The sequence below is a fragment of the Manis javanica genome, chromosome X, assembly GCF_040802235.1.
Source record: "Manis javanica isolate MJ-LG chromosome X, MJ_LKY, whole genome shotgun sequence".
In the NCBI taxonomy this organism is placed as follows: domain Eukaryota; kingdom Metazoa; phylum Chordata; class Mammalia; order Pholidota; family Manidae; genus Manis; species Manis javanica.
In genome coordinates, this window is record NC_133174.1 from 124,651,453 (window position 1) to 124,670,557 (window position 19,105).

Here is a 19,105-nt window from a genome sequence, read left to right on the forward strand (position 1 = left end):
ATAAAACTCTTTAAAACCTATGGTAAAAAAAATACAAGAGCTAATTCTAAAAGTTGACTTACTACAGTTTGAAAATGTTTACTGAATTATGTGTACGGTCAAGATCACAAAACTCATTTTTATAGAATTATAAATTCAATGGAAATAATTAGTGTTACTATGATTATAATAAAAGTTTGTATTTAATTTTTGTTGTGTTTATATAAAATGTTAGTTGCTATACTGAGCATAACAAGAGTGTTTCTTCTCATTTCTGGAGGTGATAGCATTCTGAGGAGAAAACGTATGTTCTAAAGACCCATGAACTAAAGCTCATTTTAAGATTGGTCCATGTAAAGCTTTCGTTTATATTTAAGCAGCTGATTTAGAAGAAAGTTTTAATGAACATGAACTGGAGCCCTCATCACCTAAAAGTAAAAAGAAAAGTCGCAAAGGAAGGCCACGAAAAACTAATTTTAAAGGGCTATCTGAAGATACCAGGTCCACATCCTCCCATGGAACAGATGAAATGGAAAGTAGTTCCTATGTAAGTAGGAAACTGTGGGATTCTTACTTTTTGTTGCATGAATATTTCATTTAAGCCGTATTTTTAGGTAAAGTTCATCATTTGAAATGTTAACTAAGCTTGAGGTACTGGTAGCATATTTTGATGGATCTTATTTTTTTTCTCTTATATTTGCAGAGAGATAGGTCTCCACACAGAAGCAGCCCTAGTGACACCAGGCCTAAATGTGGATTTTGTCATGTAGGAGAAGAAGAAAATGAAGCAAGAGGGAAACTGCATATATTCAATGCCAAGAAGGCAGCGGCACATTATAAGTGCATGGTAAGCATGGTTCTTGTTATGTGCTTTTAAACACAGTGTTTTTGAAAAGCATTTAGCTAGTAGCCAAAATAGCACTTTTTCCCTTAGCATTAGTGTTTTAGAACTTTATTAGCATATCCTGTAATCCCATCTTCATAAACTTTAGATTTTTTTAAATACTAAAAATTTAGTAGGATTTAATGTAATCCTAATTATAGTACCATATTCCAAGTAATCTATAATTAACTACTTTATAACTGTAAAAATTTCAGCTTTATAAACTTGTTGGGAAAGATATGTTTGGCCTTTACTATAACCTAGTAAATATCTCTATTGTACTTCATAGATAGTATGACAGTTACTCTTTTGTGAGCCTCTCTCCTTTAACAGACTCTTAAATTCCTTGAAGATAAGAACTAAATCTCATCTTTGCATCTTTAGATCAAGGTCTGATATATAGTATATATAAAAGTTTTTGAATTAGATAGTATTGAATTACTCATTCCATTTTTTATTAGGTTTTAAAAATCATAGCGTATTTATATCAGAGGTTGTTAATCAGAGATGCATATCAGATTTAGTTGAGGCTTTTCGAAAATACTCACTCCTGGAGTGGATCCCAAACACATCTAATTTGAAAAAAGAAAATCCCCAGGTGATTCTGATCTGTATATCTGGTTGAAATTTACCAATTAAAACTAATTTTAGAACTTCACAGAAATATAAAGTAGTTGAAATTACAGTGACACTGTTGAAATCTTTATTGTCTAATGAAGTATTTACTCTTGGCTCCACAGTGGCAACCTTGGTTTTATTTGAATGTCCTTATTTTTGGTTATGTTTTAGTCAGACATGCTAATGTATTAAAAATATTTGAGCAAGTACCTGATTTTTAAGGGAAAGTCACCTTTCTTGGAATATTAAAGTAATATAACACATTAGTTATTATGTCATTTAACCTTTTTCTCACAGGATTCTGAATATTAAATTTCCTGCATTTTTCTTTTCTAGTTATTTTCTTCTGGCACAGTCCAGCTCACAACAACATCAAGAGCAGAATTTGGAGATTTTGATATTAAAACTGTACTTCAGGAGATTAAGCGAGGAAAAAGAATGGTCTGTGGTTTTACGTTTATGCTATGCAATGTTATTCTGACTTTCTGCTTTAAATTTAGAACACATCTCAAATTTATCCAGTCATCAAAAAATTTAATATAAACTATATAGTTTAAAGCAGAGTATATATTTGACTTACTTGTAATATAGTAAAGGATGCTGATGTTCCTGAAATATTCCTTTTTCTATGTAACTTCATTAAGAGAATTATGCTGAGATTTATATTTCAGGGTATTTGAGTCTTTTAATAAAATAAATGAAGATGTGAATGTGACACACCTCATTAAGTTGAAAATGTTATATTGTTTAAGCTACTTAAAGAAAATTATATAATCTTAATAGAGCATTGAGAACTTCCCTGTGTTGTTACTCATTCTTTTTTTTAATAAAACGACAAGTTTTTTTTCAGAGCATTCTGTTTAAAGTTCACACACATAGTTTTGTCTCTTAAAATGTTTATGATAGGTTTAAAGTTTCCTTTATAAAATATGCCTAAGTCTCATGTTTTTAAACATACTGAATTACTAATAAGTAGCTTTAAAAAACATTGGCATCTTTATTGATCACTTACTCTTTTTAGTTTATGATTATGAAATGTCAATGGAATGCAAAATATTTTAAGACAGCAGTTGTCTGTAGAAATGACTTTAATTTTTAAATTTTTCTATTGAAAATTTTCAAACACACCAAAATTAGAAAGCCTAGTAACACACGTCTATCACCTTGACTCATGAGTTATCAAAAATTTGCTGCACTCATTCCATCTCTGCCTTTTATTCTTGTTGCTTGAAGTATTTTAAAGCAGAGCTGAGACTTCATATCATTTCACCTCTACATATTTCAGTATGTATCGCTTACAAGTTGGACATTTTCTTACCTAACCACAATGTTATTACGCCTTATAAATGAACAATGAGTGTCATTTAATACCCAGTTTGTATTTGTATTTCCCCTATTACCTCAAAACTATCTTTTTAAAGTCGATTCATATGAATCAGGATCCAGAGGAGGATCACACATTAAATTTGATGGTTATCCTTAAGTAATATAGGACACTTCCTCCTCCCTGTCTTTGTTTCTGTTTTTGTTTTGTTGTATGCCATTGACTATTGAAGAAAATGAATTAATTGTCCTGTAAAATATCCCACGTTTTATTTGTCTATTTGCTTTTTCATGATTTCATTTAACTTGTCCCTCTATCCACCAGATTTTCTTTTCAAGTAGAAGTTAAATGTAAAGTCTTGACTAGATTGTTTTACCATTTTGGAGGGTAAGAATACTTCACAGGTGGGACTGTATCATCCATATATATCACATCAGACAAATTACAATGTCTGACCCTTGGGTTCAGATGGTGAGTCTGATCCCTCCGTTGTGAAGTTCCCCTTCAGTCTTTCATCTAGTGGTTTCAGACACTGGTGACCTTTGAATCTATTAGAAATGATCCTTTCTTTGTGGAACTTCATTTTTGAGGATGTGAAGATTGTTAATGTTATCTGTTCCATTTAAATCCAGTTCAGTTTATTGATACTTTGAATACTATTTTTAAAATGAACCTCCTTTAAAACAAAACATACAGTACTAAAAAAAGGGAAAAATTGTTTCTTTGTGTCATACTAACCAAATGTTGTGTCATACAGCTGAAGTCCAAATAGGTAACTAGGATAACAATTCAGTTCTCCTGATCAACTTTTTTTTACCTCTGCACTGTTGAAAATTAGTGTAAACACTAACCTAGCCTTTCCCCAAATGTGCCCCAAAGGAAATAAGTCCATTCAGATGCTCACCTCCCCTTCCCCCCTAAAAATAAAGGGGCATCTGGAGTTCAATAAATTTTAGAACTGTTTACTATACCCTCCTTCCTGGAGAAAAGGCTGTGAGAAGTTCTGCACTCAAACAGCCTGTTTAAAACTAGCATTTCTCAAACTGTTTGATGATGAAGCCCTTTTGTCCACGTTCACCTTTTAATCTCAGAACATTCTTGAGGCAAGGCTGATGTAGGCCAAATTGAGAAATCTTAAAAAGATTTCTGCTCCTTTAGTCTCCCCCTTGCCCTTTTGCCTTCTTGGTAGCAATTCCTCTCTTGGGGGGAATTGCTTTCCCATCTTCTCATCCTTCCCCCAGTCATAATAGGAAAGGAACTGATCCCAGGGGGGAAAGGAAGCTAACTACTAAAATGGAGAATATCATTCTTGTTTTGTGTTTGGCAGTATTAAGGAGTGTATTATTCATGTTTAAATGTCAGATCTCTGAGGGCTAGTACACTTAAATAATAGAAACATCGGGATGACTTAATATTAGTGTATCTCAGCATGGTTTAAATTGCAGGATTATTTAATATATATGCCATATAATAAGTTAAGTTTTCTCTTTTTCAATAGAAAACTGCCTGTTTTCTTTGTAAACTGGAATGTTTGGCTGAAATATGGCTATTATGGAATAAATAATATTGCATAAACTTTGAAGTACTGTTTATGTTTGTTCTTTCTCTTCCCTTAAACAGAAATGTACACTTTGCAGTCAGCCTGGTGCTACTATTGGATGTGAAATAAAAGCCTGTGTTAAGACTTACCATTACCACTGTGGAGTACAAGACAAAGCTAAATACATTGAAAATATGTCACGAGGAATTTACAAGTAAGAGAACAATTGTCCATTTTCATAAGCTTGTCAGTAAGTAATTGCCCTTAAATAGATGACATTAGTTTACTTGATCTCTATTCTAAGGTGGCATTTAGCCAAGTATAGAGTACTGAGGACTTTCTATTAGAAATGAATACTGTAGTTGGCATTTTCCTCTGGCTACACATCTCTGAGTTAGCATTCATTCAACCAGCATTTGTTATGTTTACTATGTGCCATGCATTGTGCAAGGCACACAGTAGTGATCAAAACACAAAATCTTCATGAAGCCTCATGAATATTACAGTCTAGTGGGAGAGACATAGTAATTAAATGGCCACATAAATAAATGTACAATTACAACCTAAATAGGTGCTGTAGAAGAAAATAACAGGAGGAGCTAACTTAGACTATAGTGGGGGGGGGGAGTATTTAGGACTTTCCTGAATAAAGTAGTGCTTGAGCCCAGATTTGAGGGTGAAGATGAATGTGGGTGTTTAGAGACTGTTGTAGGAAGAGAACAGCCATGTACAAGACCCTCAGGACAGAACTAAGGGTGCAGAGGGGAAGTGAGTTAGGAGGCTACTGCGGAAGGGCCAGGCAAGAATTGTCAATAGCTTAGAATAGGATGCTGTTGTGAGACAGAAGTAGAAAGATACTCTTAAACGAATGATAAAAGAGAAAGGTTTGGAGATTTGGGATTACATTACCCTCTTTTTTTATGAGTCTTCTACTTACCTGTGCTGTGTTGGGCTAATGATATTAATGTGCATTTATAATGGTTCCATTTGTTTAATTGAATGGAGAATAAATTAGTAGGGCTCCCTGAATTTTTTATTTGCCTTTGCAAGTTATATAGCATTTCCTTACCCTTACACTCCCAGTATATAATAAACCAAGAACTTAGGGTCTACTATTCTGTGTACAAAATAGTTTACATAAGGAAGCAGTCACCAAGTCATTTGGGTGACTGCATGAAGTGCTTGCTAATGCTATATTATAAAACTTACCAAACTTTAATAATAAAGGCACAAATGTTTTTCAAGTGAGTTCTATCAAACCTTTAAGGAGCAGATAATTCCAGAGTTACTTAAAGAGGTCCAGTACGTAGCAAAAGATAGGAAATTTCTTGTTTCCATCTATAAAACTTCTATAACTGTGACATCAGACCTGACAAGACAGCATTTAAAACAACCAAACACAAAACCTGTAGACCAGTCTTACTTTTATAAGTGTATATATACCAAAGCCCTAAATAAAACACTAGAAAACCAAATCCAGCACTGTTTCTAACAATTTAAAGACTGCTCAAAATTAGGAAATATATTAATGTGATCCATTATAACTAATAAAGAAAAACCCTATGGCCTTTATGTTAGATGGTTAAAGGACATTTGATACCATTCACCATCCATTTCCGGATTTTGAAGTAAGGTGCCAAGAGTGTCCTTCCTTGGGAAAGTGGAAATCTTAATAGAGAGTTTAAGAGAAAACAACAGGAAATAGCTAATTTAGTGTTAAAGGGACAGTGGTACTTAACCAGGGCTGAGCCTCAGAATCACCTGGGGGTGGATAGGGCCCTCTTTAGAAGTAAATGGTTCATACCTGGGCCCCACCCTCAGAGATTTAAATTCAGTAAGTTGAGGCCCAAACCATGTATTTTGATGACCTCCCAGAAGATTGTCCTCTATCTCTAATTGAGAACCATTATACTAATACACTTTCATTCATTGAAAAGGCAAGGGTGCCAGCTACCAACATAACTTTCAGCATTCTTCTGGAGGGTTAAGCTGGTGCAGCAGGAAAAGGAAGAAGAATGTATAAAAAATACTGTAAAGAAGACAAGTAAAATTGCCAATATATGTTACTGATATCATTGTCTACCGAGAAAATCCAAAGAAATCAGCTCTGAGTTTATTAAAATTAGTAAGATCTCAGTAAGGTTGCTGAACATAAGATGAATTTTTAAAAAACAATTTCAGTAATAAGTCAAAAAATGTAAAGGAAGAATGCCCACACAGCTACCCCCACCACACACACATGCACACACTAAATGTGAACCTGTTTTTTAAAAAACAGTCTTTTACACAGGACCCAGATGAATGGTGAAATATAGATAGACTCAACATTGAAAGATAACTATTCTCTCCAAATTATTCTATACACTTAATACAGTTATAATGAAATACAAATATTTGGCAGTTTTATTTAGAAGAGTAAATGTGATGTTTTCTGTTGTAGCGGCGGAACAAAAGAAGCTTGAATAAGAAGTTTGTTTCTCTCATAAAAGATGTCCAGAGGGAAGCAATCCAGATGTGGTAGGCAGTTTTTTAGTGGAGACCCAGATTACCGTCTTTCTACTCTCTCATCTTTGGGGTATCCTTCCATAGGAGGAAGCTGGAACAAAGGAAAATAGAAGGATAAATTATCTATTCCTCTAGCTAGGTCAGTCTTTCGTCAGCCTTCCATAAAGTTCCACACATACTTCTGCTGAGCAGGTCACTGACCAGAATTTACATGTCCAAAGAAGGTTGGGAAATGTGGGCACATTGCTACCCAAATAAAATCTGATTTAGTACTACAGAGGGCAGGGGAGAAAACAGATACTGGGTAGTCATTTTTATTACATGCAGCCCAGAGAATTTTTAATGCAATTAGTAAATCCCCTATTAGACATCAAAACAAATCATAGTGATTAAGACAGCTTGGTACTGGCACAGTAACAAAGATCACAGGAAATAGATCCATATCTTCTTGTACTCTTAGAAATAATTAGGGTAGCATTTTATGTCTGTTAGCACAGATGGATTAGTCGGTATCTGATATCTACACAGTTGATTCTCCATTTAGAAAACAACTTGGATCCTTACTTCAGACTGTACCCCAAAATAGATTCTTGATGGATTAAATCTAATAAAAATACCTGTATAAATAGAAAATATAGGAGAATTTTTCTATAATCTTAAGTAGAGAAGTCCTTTCTAAGCATGAGAGGAAACAATTTTTATTTGACTACATTAGAATTAGACTACATAAAGAGAACTTCAAATTGTTAAGAAAAATACAACCTAATTTAAAAATGGGCAAAATACAAGAACAGGCAGTTTACAGAAGAAATAGCCATCAGCTGTAAGCATGTGAATAATTGTTCAACCTTATATGTATTGAAGGAAATGCAAATTAAAATAAAATGTTATCAATTTTTGTGAATTAGATGGGCAAAGATTAGTAGGATACACATTATCAAATGTTAGCTAGGTTCTGGAGACACAGACATTCTCATTCAATGTTAAGGTAGAATGTAAATTGGTACAACTTCTTAGGAGAGCAATTTTTTATTGGAGACCAAAACCTTAAACAAAATAATGAATATCTTTTGCTATTAGTCTGTTTTGTAGGGATTTATCTCAGGGAAATGAGCAGGTAACAGTATGAATGTAAATAATGTACATGCAAGATGTTTCACTACATTATTGTTAATGATAGTGGCAGTACCCACAAGGGCATCTTGTCAGACTCAACTGCACTTCAGACTGACAAGATCACCAGAGATGGCATCAGTGTACTCAAGAAGGATATAGATAGGAAATACAGCTCCAGCTGGGCAGAATCAGATATTCCTCTTCTGTGAGAGTACTTGCAGCAGTCAGTATAGCAGTACAACTCAGGTCTAATAAGATATGATGTGTGTTGAATGGATCACATGGGATCCACCCGGGCTTAAAAGCCTCATTCCCCATTGGAGCTAGTACCTCTTATAATAAATATTACATAGGCATAGATAATTTTCGAGTTACACCACACCGAGAGAGGACCAAAGATAGGCTTCTTATCAGAATATAATTCTCCCATTCCAGATACAGTCTACTGATTGGGTGACATAGCTCAGTAAAATAGTGGACAAGACAATTTTTGTTAGGTTGCAGGGGAACAAAGCTAGCGAGTTAGTCAAAGGTGAAATTCCCCCAAAAGATTTCTGTTAAAACTTTTTATCACAAAATCAAAACAAAATAGCCAGAATGTCCATCAAGAGACACAAATTTCAGTACATGCATTTGGTAGAATCCTATGCAGCAATTAAAGAATGAAGTAGAGCTATGTGTAGATTTGTGGAGAGAGATTTGATAAGAGTAGGGAAAAAAACAAATTGTATAATCCTATTTTAGCATGTAAAAAGAACACATGTACACACACATACAGTTGTATGTTTTTGTATACATAGGAAAGTTTCCAGGAGCATATTCAGCAAACTTAACAGTCGTTACCTCTGATTCATATTACAAGGATGGAGAAGAGGCAATTTTACATTCTTTATACAATTTTGTGGTGTTTGAGTATTTTTGTGAGCAATACATTATGTGTTTAAAGGAGCCATTAGTATTTTAAAATAACAGGCCCATTTTGAACATTTAAAATCAATGGAGAATTAGTGTATTTAAATTTTAACCCTGTTTAGATATTTGTATTACAGTAGTTATCCATTTTCATTTTGGGAAATGAAATAAGGAAAAAACAATGTCAACTTTAATTCTGCCATCAGGGACAACAATTTAAAATCTTTTGGAATATTTCCTTCTAGACATTTGTGCAACTGTATATTTATAAAAATAAGACTTTCTTATATGCCCTATTTTCTAATCTGTTTTTCACTTACTGTATCTGAGACCTATTTTTGTGTGACAGAGAGTAACACCACCATTTTAATGGTTGCATAGTATTCCATTATCTAAGTGTATCAGCTTGTTGGTTCCTTTTTCAGACATTTAGATGGTCTTTACATTTTAGCTATTAGAAAATCATGTTGCAGTGACCATCCCTAAACAAAAATACTTGCACTTGGGTCTGTGATGACTTGAATTGCTCTTTTTATTTTTTCACATTTAAATTTATTTCTAAAATCTGCTTATAATGTGGCTTCCATATTTTTTCAGGGAGACCACTGAGTTCAAATAAGAGTCCATATGCCAGTGGTTTGGGGAGAGAAGAATGGACAAATAGGAAATACAAGGGAGACTATTTCTGAATGAAGTGGCTTCCCTTCCTAGATGTGGCTTGCTTTCTTTTCCAGCCCTTTGTGGGTCTTGAATATATATTTAAAAGGCAAGGGAAGATTATATAGTGATTCTGGTTACCCTGTTTTATTGTCTTTATTGTATTTCTAAACCATTTAAGTATATGTTTTTCTAAGACATCATATGTCCGTCTCCTACCATAAAAATAAGTTCTGGACAGCAAGGATCTTGTTTGGTTGACATCTGTGACCCTGGTGTCTAGGTTGGTGAAGGACACACAATGGGCCTTATCAAACAGTCCCTGAGTGAAAAGTAATCCCATAAAAAGATTTAAATTTGTTCTAACAACAAAGGGCTCATCCTTTCAGATAAAACTGTTACAAAATTTCCCAAAAGTACACAGAATAGTATTAACAACTCCTCAACTCAGCAGGTACCCAGTTACTACCACAATTGGTTCATTTATTTTTTCTTTCTGAGGTATGTTAACACACAATTCCAGTTCTCTTGTCATTTTATCCCTACATACTTAAGTATCACTATGCTATTATCACACTTTATAAAATTAACAGTAAGTTCTTAGTATCATCTCATACCCAGGCCACTTTCACATCTTCCCAGTTGTCTTGGAAATGGCTTTTTAGACTTGGATTTGTTCAAATCTCAATACATACAAGGTTTCCTACATTGCATTTAATGGATATATCTCTTAAGTCTCTTAATATAGAGCAATCCTCACTCCACCCCCACCGTTTCCCTCTACTTGTTGAACCCTGATAAATTATCCTGTAAAAGTTCCACATTCTAGATTTATCTATTTGTTTTTTCATTGTGCTTTATATCTTGTTTCTCTACCCCTCCATTTTCCTGTAACTTATAAGTTGGTTCAAAGGCTTAATTAGATTCAAGTTACATTTTGGGGGAAGATACTTCATAGGTGCACTACATAGGGGTGTCAGTCTTGATATTTGAACTCATCACTTTAAAAAAAGTGATTCCTGATACACAGCATGTGAAGAGTGCATTCTCCGTAATTACTGAAAATATTTTAATAAGAAACTAATGAGCAAAACTTTCAGAAGTCAGTTGTTATTGTTTCCCTCCAACCCCACCCCTGTCTTGTATTCACCTCATGTTAGAAACTTTTCATGTTAAATCTAGTTTTAGATCATTTGTGGCAGATGAATTCCTATATGACCACACTTACCCATTGCTGACCACAAGAGGGCATCCACTGAATACTTTGTAAGCATTGTTTCATTTTGTCAGTTTGTACATAATTGACCTAAAACTGAGCTTAGATCAGTCCACTGTTCTTTGATTGCAGTGGAGATGGTTAACTATAAAAAACATATTGGTGTGTATACATTAAAGTGGTCTAAATCCTTGTCCAAAGTCATCTGCATAGCTCTTTTTATTAAAAACAGTGAATTTCAAGTGTGACCCAACTAAGATTGTCAGAACAGTGTGATGTCAAATTACCACTCCAGAGATTATTTGCTAATTTTAAACGGGAAACCTAACCTTTCCAGTGGAGAAATCTAGACATCCTTAACCAAGTGATCAAACATCATCTCTAACAGTGAAGCATTCTGAAATTATATGCCTCCTGGAATATGCAGGATCCACCTACAAAATATGCTGGATTAGCAAAGAAAAGTTGAACCTAAAGCTAACCTTTTTACCTTATTTCCAGTTTATAGAAAACATAGGGTGAGAGAGAACCAAAAAAAAAAAAAGGCAACACAATTAAACAGATCCAGAATGTGGTTATAGTTAGTTGACAAGGAATCTGGTCTCTTTCCCGAAAGTGAGTATCAGAGGAAAAGTTGGAGGGACCAGTCTCGACTGAGAGAGACATGGCCCAGTGCAGTACCTGGAATCCTGCTAAGGTGACTCTCCAAGATGTTCTAATGAAGGCCAGGACATTAATGATGAAAAAGGCATTGGAAGTGTTTGAATAAAATTGTTTCATGAAACATGAGCAGAAAGCAACAGTATGTATAGAATGTACATTTCGTAAAATGTGCTTTTAAATTATGAATATGAAACATAGAATTTGATTATTTCATATATATATCTGAAAGTTGATGTTTTCAGGTTGGCCGAAAACTGTTTTTAATCTCAGTGGGCAAAATAAGGAATTGCCTTATATTTGGGCATATGTGATAACTTTCATCCTAAACTAGAGATTTTCTTTTAGATGAACTTCTGTCTTATTAATAGAGTGACTTCCTATCTTTCAGACAGAAATGGGCCTGTAACTAATTGTGGAATGTTTTTTGAAAGTGTGGATGAGGAAACCCATATTTTAAATGGGTGCCAACCTCATCCACTGTAATGACAAGTATAGTCTCGTCAACAATGACAAAACATTTTGAGATTTTTATCTTTCATCGTAGACTATATTGTAAAAATCATAGTGGAAACGATGAGAGAGATGAAGAAGATGAGGAACGAGAGAGTAAAAGCCGGGGAAAAGTAGAAATTGACCAGCAACAACTAATTCAGCAGCAGCTTAATGGAAACTAGGTATGAAAGTTAATTACATTGGATCTGTTTTCAAGATAAAATACACACTGATACATACATGTTGAAGTAATGGTGTGGGGTTAAAAAATTTAAAAATTTTTAATGCTATTATGTTTAGTTAAGCATGTCTATGAGAATGCTGAGGATTGTATAGGCTTGCATAGTTTTTTTAACTAGCTGATTTTGTAATAGTAAAAACAAGCTATCTACTTTTATGAATATAGTTGTAATGTCAAACCAGTAAGATATTCTTGCTCCTCAATAACATTTATTGTGCTCCCCTCAAGCATCATATTTTACAATTTTTTATCATCTTTTAAACAGATTCATCGGACAGAGTTAGAAAACTGGGAATGAATAAGACATCCATAACTACTCTTCTTTTTTCACTGTTTTCTAAAATCAAAAAGGGTTTGTAACTTTTTACTGCCCAACTCTTAGATCCTTCATTAACCTGCCTAAAAACATCTTGTTTGTTTTATGAGCCTTCACTAGATGGCAGAATTTGACATGTTGATATTATGTAGCTGTAGTTTGCAGTTTCTGGGAAGCAATTGAAACACTATTAACCCTGTGTATAGTGTCAACAATTAAGCAGACATTGAAATGAAGTAAGCTATATTTCTGGACTGAACAAAGTTCTACTGTTTAGAGTGTCTAAGTTTGTCTAGTGGATTCATACTCAAGGGAAAGCATAAGCAGAATTTCACTTTACAGTGCAAACATGCCTCTTGGTGGCAACACATGGGAATTTATGATTTTTTCACACTCAAGTAATGGAGGCTAGAAATGAAGAGAACTTTCTTTTTCTCTTGGCTTTGACAGCACATGCTAAAAATCTCTTCCGAGAAGTGTGCTAAAGCTTTTCATTTGGTTCCTGTTAATGTTCTCACTGACCAGCATGGACTTGGGCAACTGGTGACTATAAGCTGTGAGCTCCAGTGCTTATGCCAAAATTCTCTTGACAGTAAACCTCTTCTCTTATGTCATGTAAAGAGCTTCTAGCAAATGATTGGATCCCTTTAAGTTTAAACTAACATCGGCAACAGCAAATTAAGCCTCTTTAAGATTTAAAGGGTTACCACTCACCAAGGACTTGAGCCGTCGTATCTGAAACCTGTTCCTCTCAAGTGCTGTGTTGTGTGGAACACTTCATATATTGGCCCAAAGTATGTAAGGAGGTTTCATGTGCTGTAGGAAAAAAAAGTCTTTGCATAAAACAGTATTTATTTTTTAATTTTGTGACCACTATTTTAAAAACTTTATTTAATATTTTTAATGTTTTCATTAGTTGCTTATCTATTAAATAGGCTTTTGTGCCCTACTTTTCTTCTGGTAGGGCTTGGTGGTATTTTATTGATCATCAGAATCGTTTCTCAAAGCCTAAGAACCCAGCTTTTTAGAAAGGATTTTCATACTGGCATTTCTAGCTAGTGATATTTTCTTCCACTTAACTGCTGAAGCACATTTATATATTTCTTTATGGCAAAACCAAAAACCTTTAGTTGTGGTCTGCCTAAAATTACCATAGCACCTCAATATCAAGGGTAGGGATTCTGATTTCTGAGTTTTTAGTTAACCTACCACATTAAAGCAAATTAGTAAACAAGAAATGACATGTTAACTTGACTGTGCATTGAAATATTCTACAGCTATGGAAGAGCATTTTTAAAATGTAACAGATGGAAAATTACACTGTGCTGAATGACTGATTTTTTTTAACTGCTAATCCCTTAAAGTTGTCAAGTGTGTATTCACACAGTTAAATCAAGGAACTTGACGATTGCTTTATTTTCAACATCTTTTATTATTTTTAGAAGGGAATTAGCTTTAGTAGCAGGTTGCCCTATATGTTTTTCTCTTTTTGCTCTTAATATGCCATTGGATATTTTTGTGTGTATGTGATGAATTTTCAAAATTCACCATGACTTGAAGTGCAACGACAGATCTAGATATTTGTTTACCAAACTATGTGACTTTTCCCAAAGGATCTGTACTTTATTTCCTTACAACAGCTTGAAACCCGTAATTTTAAATCTTTGAGTCACTGTGTCTTGATCATTTTTACATCATGTGCCATAGACTTACCCATGAAATGATAGAGCACCTTCATTTTTAGACAACTGCTGTAATGATGCTTTTAGGAAAAATGGAAGGTGCCAGGGTAATAATGGCTGATTAATAATCATATAATGGACTTCAAATTACTATAGTTGTCAGTTGACAGATGCTATGTAATAAAATGTATGACTTTGTATGGGTTTCTTCAACCCTTTCTCTGCCACTAGCAACCAGAATAGCACTTTACCTTTTGGTTGGTTAGATAAGTGGCTGGCTACCTATTTTTCTCACTGTGGTGTGATTGGCTACACAGTTTTTCATTAAAAATTGAAATGTAAAAATTGAAGTCACATGAAAAATCACCTTTGGTTGTAAACCTCCAATATTTTGATTCTCTATCCACGTTTTCATCACATGCTGAGTAAAAGTGCCTTACAATGTAAAAATTGTACAGTACTTATGTTCCCAAGTAGCATCATCACCTTCTGGGTAGTAATTACATTGTGGTATGAATATTTAGAAAAATGGACCTCAGCAGTGTATTTACTGTTCATCTCTTAAGTCCTTAACTGTAGTTTTAATAAGCATGACATTATTTGATGAGTATATAACATTTACATCATTTCAAAAAATACTGCCATGACTGTCTTTTACACATATTTTAGCTTGAAATTTTGAAGCGTCTTTTCTTTCCTTTTTTTCCTTTTTTTGTTTTGTTTTTGTTATTGATATTAAACAGTGTAATCTTTGCAAGCGTATATTGAAGATTATTCTGGAGCATTTATTGCCTTACCAGAAATGTTAGTAAGAAATGTTCTTTAGAGTAGAAAGATAGACTTGAGTTTCTATACTTTAATAAGAGCTCTTTGTTCCTGGGGGGAGGCGGGAGGGGGGTGAATTTTACTTTCATCTCAATTTATTAAAAACCCACAACTGAAATGTTTTATTTCAAAGATCCGTTTTAGAATTTCAGATAGTACTTGCTCAGGAGTACATGCTACTCATGAGATTAAGAGAATAACAAGATATGTAGATCTACTGTTGAATCAGAATCTATGTACTTGAACAAATGTGTGAATCTTAAATATCTCAAAGCAAAAGAAAGTGTTCTAGACTGTTGTTGCTTTTTTAAAAAGCACTAAAGTTAGACCAAGGTATACAGTTTTGTTCTAACAGACATTTAGATTGATTGTAAAGATAAGGAATGCGTTATCGGTCAAATCAAACATTCCTCTCATGTTATGTATATTTTGTTCCTGTTACATTGGCTTTATTTTCAAAATTGTAGTTTGTAGTATTAGTTTCCTTTTATTGGTATTCTTGCATATACTATTCATTCAATAAAAGAGTTACAACTTTAATGTTTGTGTGTATGTCTTTTGTGAAAGGGTATAATGAAGCTTATTTGTAGCAACAATCATATTCTGTTCCTTTTAGTCCTGCTTTATTTCAAGGTAAAATGCCTAGTTAATTTGATAACTTGTTAAACAAGTATGAGAGAGAAAAAAAGGTGAATTTAAGTCCAGGTCAAAGTTTCAAAACATAAAGGTTTTGTTATGGAAACAGCAATCTTTCAAGTACAATAAAATTGCATAATATCTTGGTTCTTTTACTATGACATGATTCCGATACCTATGACTTAAATTGGGTCCTCTGGAACCTAGTTAGAAGTTGATTTTTAAAATAAACCAAAACTAGTACAGTTCACCTGGAGTGGTGATAAGGGTACTGGATTAATACCCATGTCATTAAAGGATTCCACCTGACAGATTTCAATTAACTCCCTTTACGATGGACAGCTTGCTTCTGGTATAGTGCTAATGTATTGAAGTGGTCATATCCAGGGCAGAAATCAGAAGTTTTAATTAGGGGAATATGTTCATTCCATACATAGAATTCCTAACCTGCATTCGTACTCAAGAGGGGAAAGAAATTAATACTCTGATTAATGCTTGAACTGAAGGATGATGTGCTTTACTGTAAATGTTACCTAGTCATGTGTGTGCTATGAAGGTGTGTAAAATCCACTACTTTGTTTCGTTTTAGTCACCACCATAAAAATATGGAGAAGAGTTATTTGCTTTTCTTTGGCTTATTGAAACTGTTGACATCTAGGGGCTTTGAGGGTGGGTGTTCTTGTTTTCTTTTCTCAGTTGCAGTCATCATCAGTTGCTGAACTCATTCCAAAGCACAAACCTGGTAGGATTTCCCAGGAAAAAGCTATGGCCAGTCCATCTTTTTAAAGGAAAAAAACCAATCCCATATGTTAAATATATACAATATATTTATATATTATGATAGAGTCGTCAATTGTGGAGACAGAGTAATTTTGCCTTGTTCAGATAATGAGGTAACTGGACATTAAGGCAATAGGGCAAACATTTATTCTTGATTTTCATTCAGAAGATACAACTATAAAATACCAGTTACTGTGAAAGTTGATAGCATTTTAAAGTGTTAACACTGTAGCAGACATGTTCTGCATTTGGTCATTGTAATGAAGTCAGTCAGTCAGACTTAGGTCCTTGTCAAAAGATAGGAGATCCATAAACACCCAAATTAGACCTTTATCTATAGCTCTCAATGGCCATAACTGTGTTTTTAATGTGTAGGGTGGGGTCAGTGAAAAGGAGATAGGGAAGAAGCAGCTGGTCAGAGAGCTAGCTGGGTCTGCTGTGTGAATAATAGTCTAATATAAACATTTATGGGAAAACAAAAATACTGTTTGAAGGGGCACCCTTTTAAATGTGACCTAAGAGAGCGGATATCCAAAGGAATGTTAGAACAGGGAGATAGAAATAAGCTGTATTTTAATGTGGACAGTGGGTTTAGAGCTATTGAGTTTCAAGTGGTTTGTGCAAAATGGTAAGGTATTTCTGTGTCTTGAGTATTTTAAAAATCAGAGCTATTTACAGATTTTTATTTATAAAAGTCATATATAGCCATAAGAAGAAATGAAGTACTGATACCTGCAACAGCATGGATGAACCTTGGAAACATTAGGCCAGAAAGCCAGGAACAAAGGGTCCCATATTGTATGATTCCATTTATATGAAATGTCTGTAACAGGCAAATCTATAGACACCGGATGCAGATTGGTGGCTGCTGGGCTGCAGAGAGGGGGCAATGAGAAGTGACAGTTAACAGGCATTGGCCTCCAAATTAGATGGAAACCTCCAAAATTGGATAATGGTGATAGTATATGACTTTGCCAGTATACTAAAAACCATGAATTTTATACTATAAAAGGTTGAATTTTATATTATGTGAATTTTACCTCAATTTTTAAAAAAGTAATATGTGGTCATTGTACAAAATTAAAATATACAAAGATACCTACAGCAAAATGTGGAAATCACCCCCTTCTCCATAGGCCTACTCCCCCAGTATTTGATATGTATGTACCCTTCTAAATTCCTGAGTATATATATAACTTACATACTTTTTTTAAGCATAAATAGGATCATGCTGCACTTTCAGTTCTGCACCTTACCTTTTTCACTTGAACAAAACTACAGGTGTCAGTACAACTAGAGTTCTCACATTCTGTGTAGCACCTTCATGGCTATTGCAGTGTCTAGGTGAACTGGGACTGTCCTGTCCACTCCTCACACACATCTTTTTTTGCTAGTGATTCCTTAGGCTAAATTTCCAGAAGTGGAACTGCTAAGTAAAGGGTATGTACACTGAAAGCTGTGATGAAAGTTGCCATCCAAACATGTTTGCCAATTTTAAAGTCCATCTATAGAGATTAAGCTTCCCTGCTTCACGCCAAAGGAGTGCTTTTTAATGAGAAGAGGTATGATACCTTGTTTTAAAAAAGCATACATGCTCTATAGGAAATTCTATGGGGTTTTGATTTTGTTGTAAAGCCCATATAGACTATATCACAAAGTAAAATATGAATTATCTTCGGGAAACTGGGCACTGTATATTTCATTTGTGAACAGGTTAAGTCAAAAGGTTTCATTTTATATGTATATTGGTAACTAGTAATTGGCAAATCATTTCTCTTCTTCCCGCTTTCTGAAAAGTAACAGACTATTCATAGCTGTTCATTATTGCCAGATGATCTGTGTATCCAAGCTCATAAGTAGCTCTTTTTAGTGTACTTGAAGGGGTCCTGTACTGGTTTGTTGAAGAATTCCTATGACCTTTATTTTATCTGTCATGATAGCTCTTATTCCCCAAATCATGACTCTTAACAACTGGTCAATTATGTAAAAACAAAATAAAACCATTTGACCTTTTCACTTTTCAGCTAATTTTTTTGTCCTCATATGAATAAAATAAAAGACAAACAAGAAAAATTGACAATGTACAAATCATGCTTTTAGCTCATTTGCTAGAAAATGATATTTTTCCTTTAAGTATTTGAAGCAACAGTCTGCATGTTTGAAAATAAAATGTTGGTAAAAATAACACAAATATCCGGTTATGCTGGTAACAACATGAAAATTTCCATGTAAAGAATAAATTGAATGTAGTCAAGGATGAATTGATGCCACATGAAAACCAGTTTTTTTTAGTTCTTAGAATCACATTTTGCGCTAATTTGGTATTTATGACATTAGCCAGACAACTATTTTATATAAAAAGAGCAAATGTACAGTATAATATTAGTCAAGTAATTTTTTAATGTTTTACCAATAACCCAACCTTTGGGTCAAGTTTCCTTCCACCTTTTTCTCATATGTTTATGAAATAAATAATTAAGTCTTTAAGGAGGGGAAACAAACAGAATGACAGCGAGTTTTCTTTGTAACTTCAAACTGCAGTGGTCCTAGAGACTGCCGTTGATTTCATTTCAAAGCTTAGCCAGGCAATTTTAACATAAAGGCTTACTTTCAAATGTTCCTGATCCTTAAGCCCAATAGGCTTATGTTCTATATTTAGTATTGATTTAGTATTACCAGGAAGCAATAATTCTTTGGACCCTGGTCTCATATGTTCTTGG

General features: G+C 34.1%; 1 protein-coding gene across 2 annotated transcripts in view; it reads left to right on the top strand.

The window, feature by feature from the left end:
• PHF6 (PHD finger protein 6) overlaps positions 1-15,509 on the top strand; it is a 47,140-nt gene extending 31,631 nt beyond the window's left edge. Inside the window, exons 6-11 of one of the 2 annotated variants that reach the window (XM_017653689.3) lie at positions 357-526; positions 683-826; positions 1,817-1,921; positions 4,425-4,558; positions 11,958-12,087; positions 12,412-15,509. In XM_017653689.3, coding sequence (XP_017509178.1) covers positions 357-526; positions 683-826; positions 1,817-1,921; positions 4,425-4,558; positions 11,958-12,087 — 683 coding nt within the window. In that variant the 3' untranslated portion in view covers positions 12,412-15,509. The remainder of the gene's footprint in view (positions 1-356; positions 527-682; positions 827-1,816; positions 1,922-4,424; positions 4,559-11,957; positions 12,088-12,411) is intronic. The other variant, XM_017653690.3, reaches the window with a different exon arrangement.
• Positions 15,510-19,105: the final 3,596 nt, after the last annotated feature.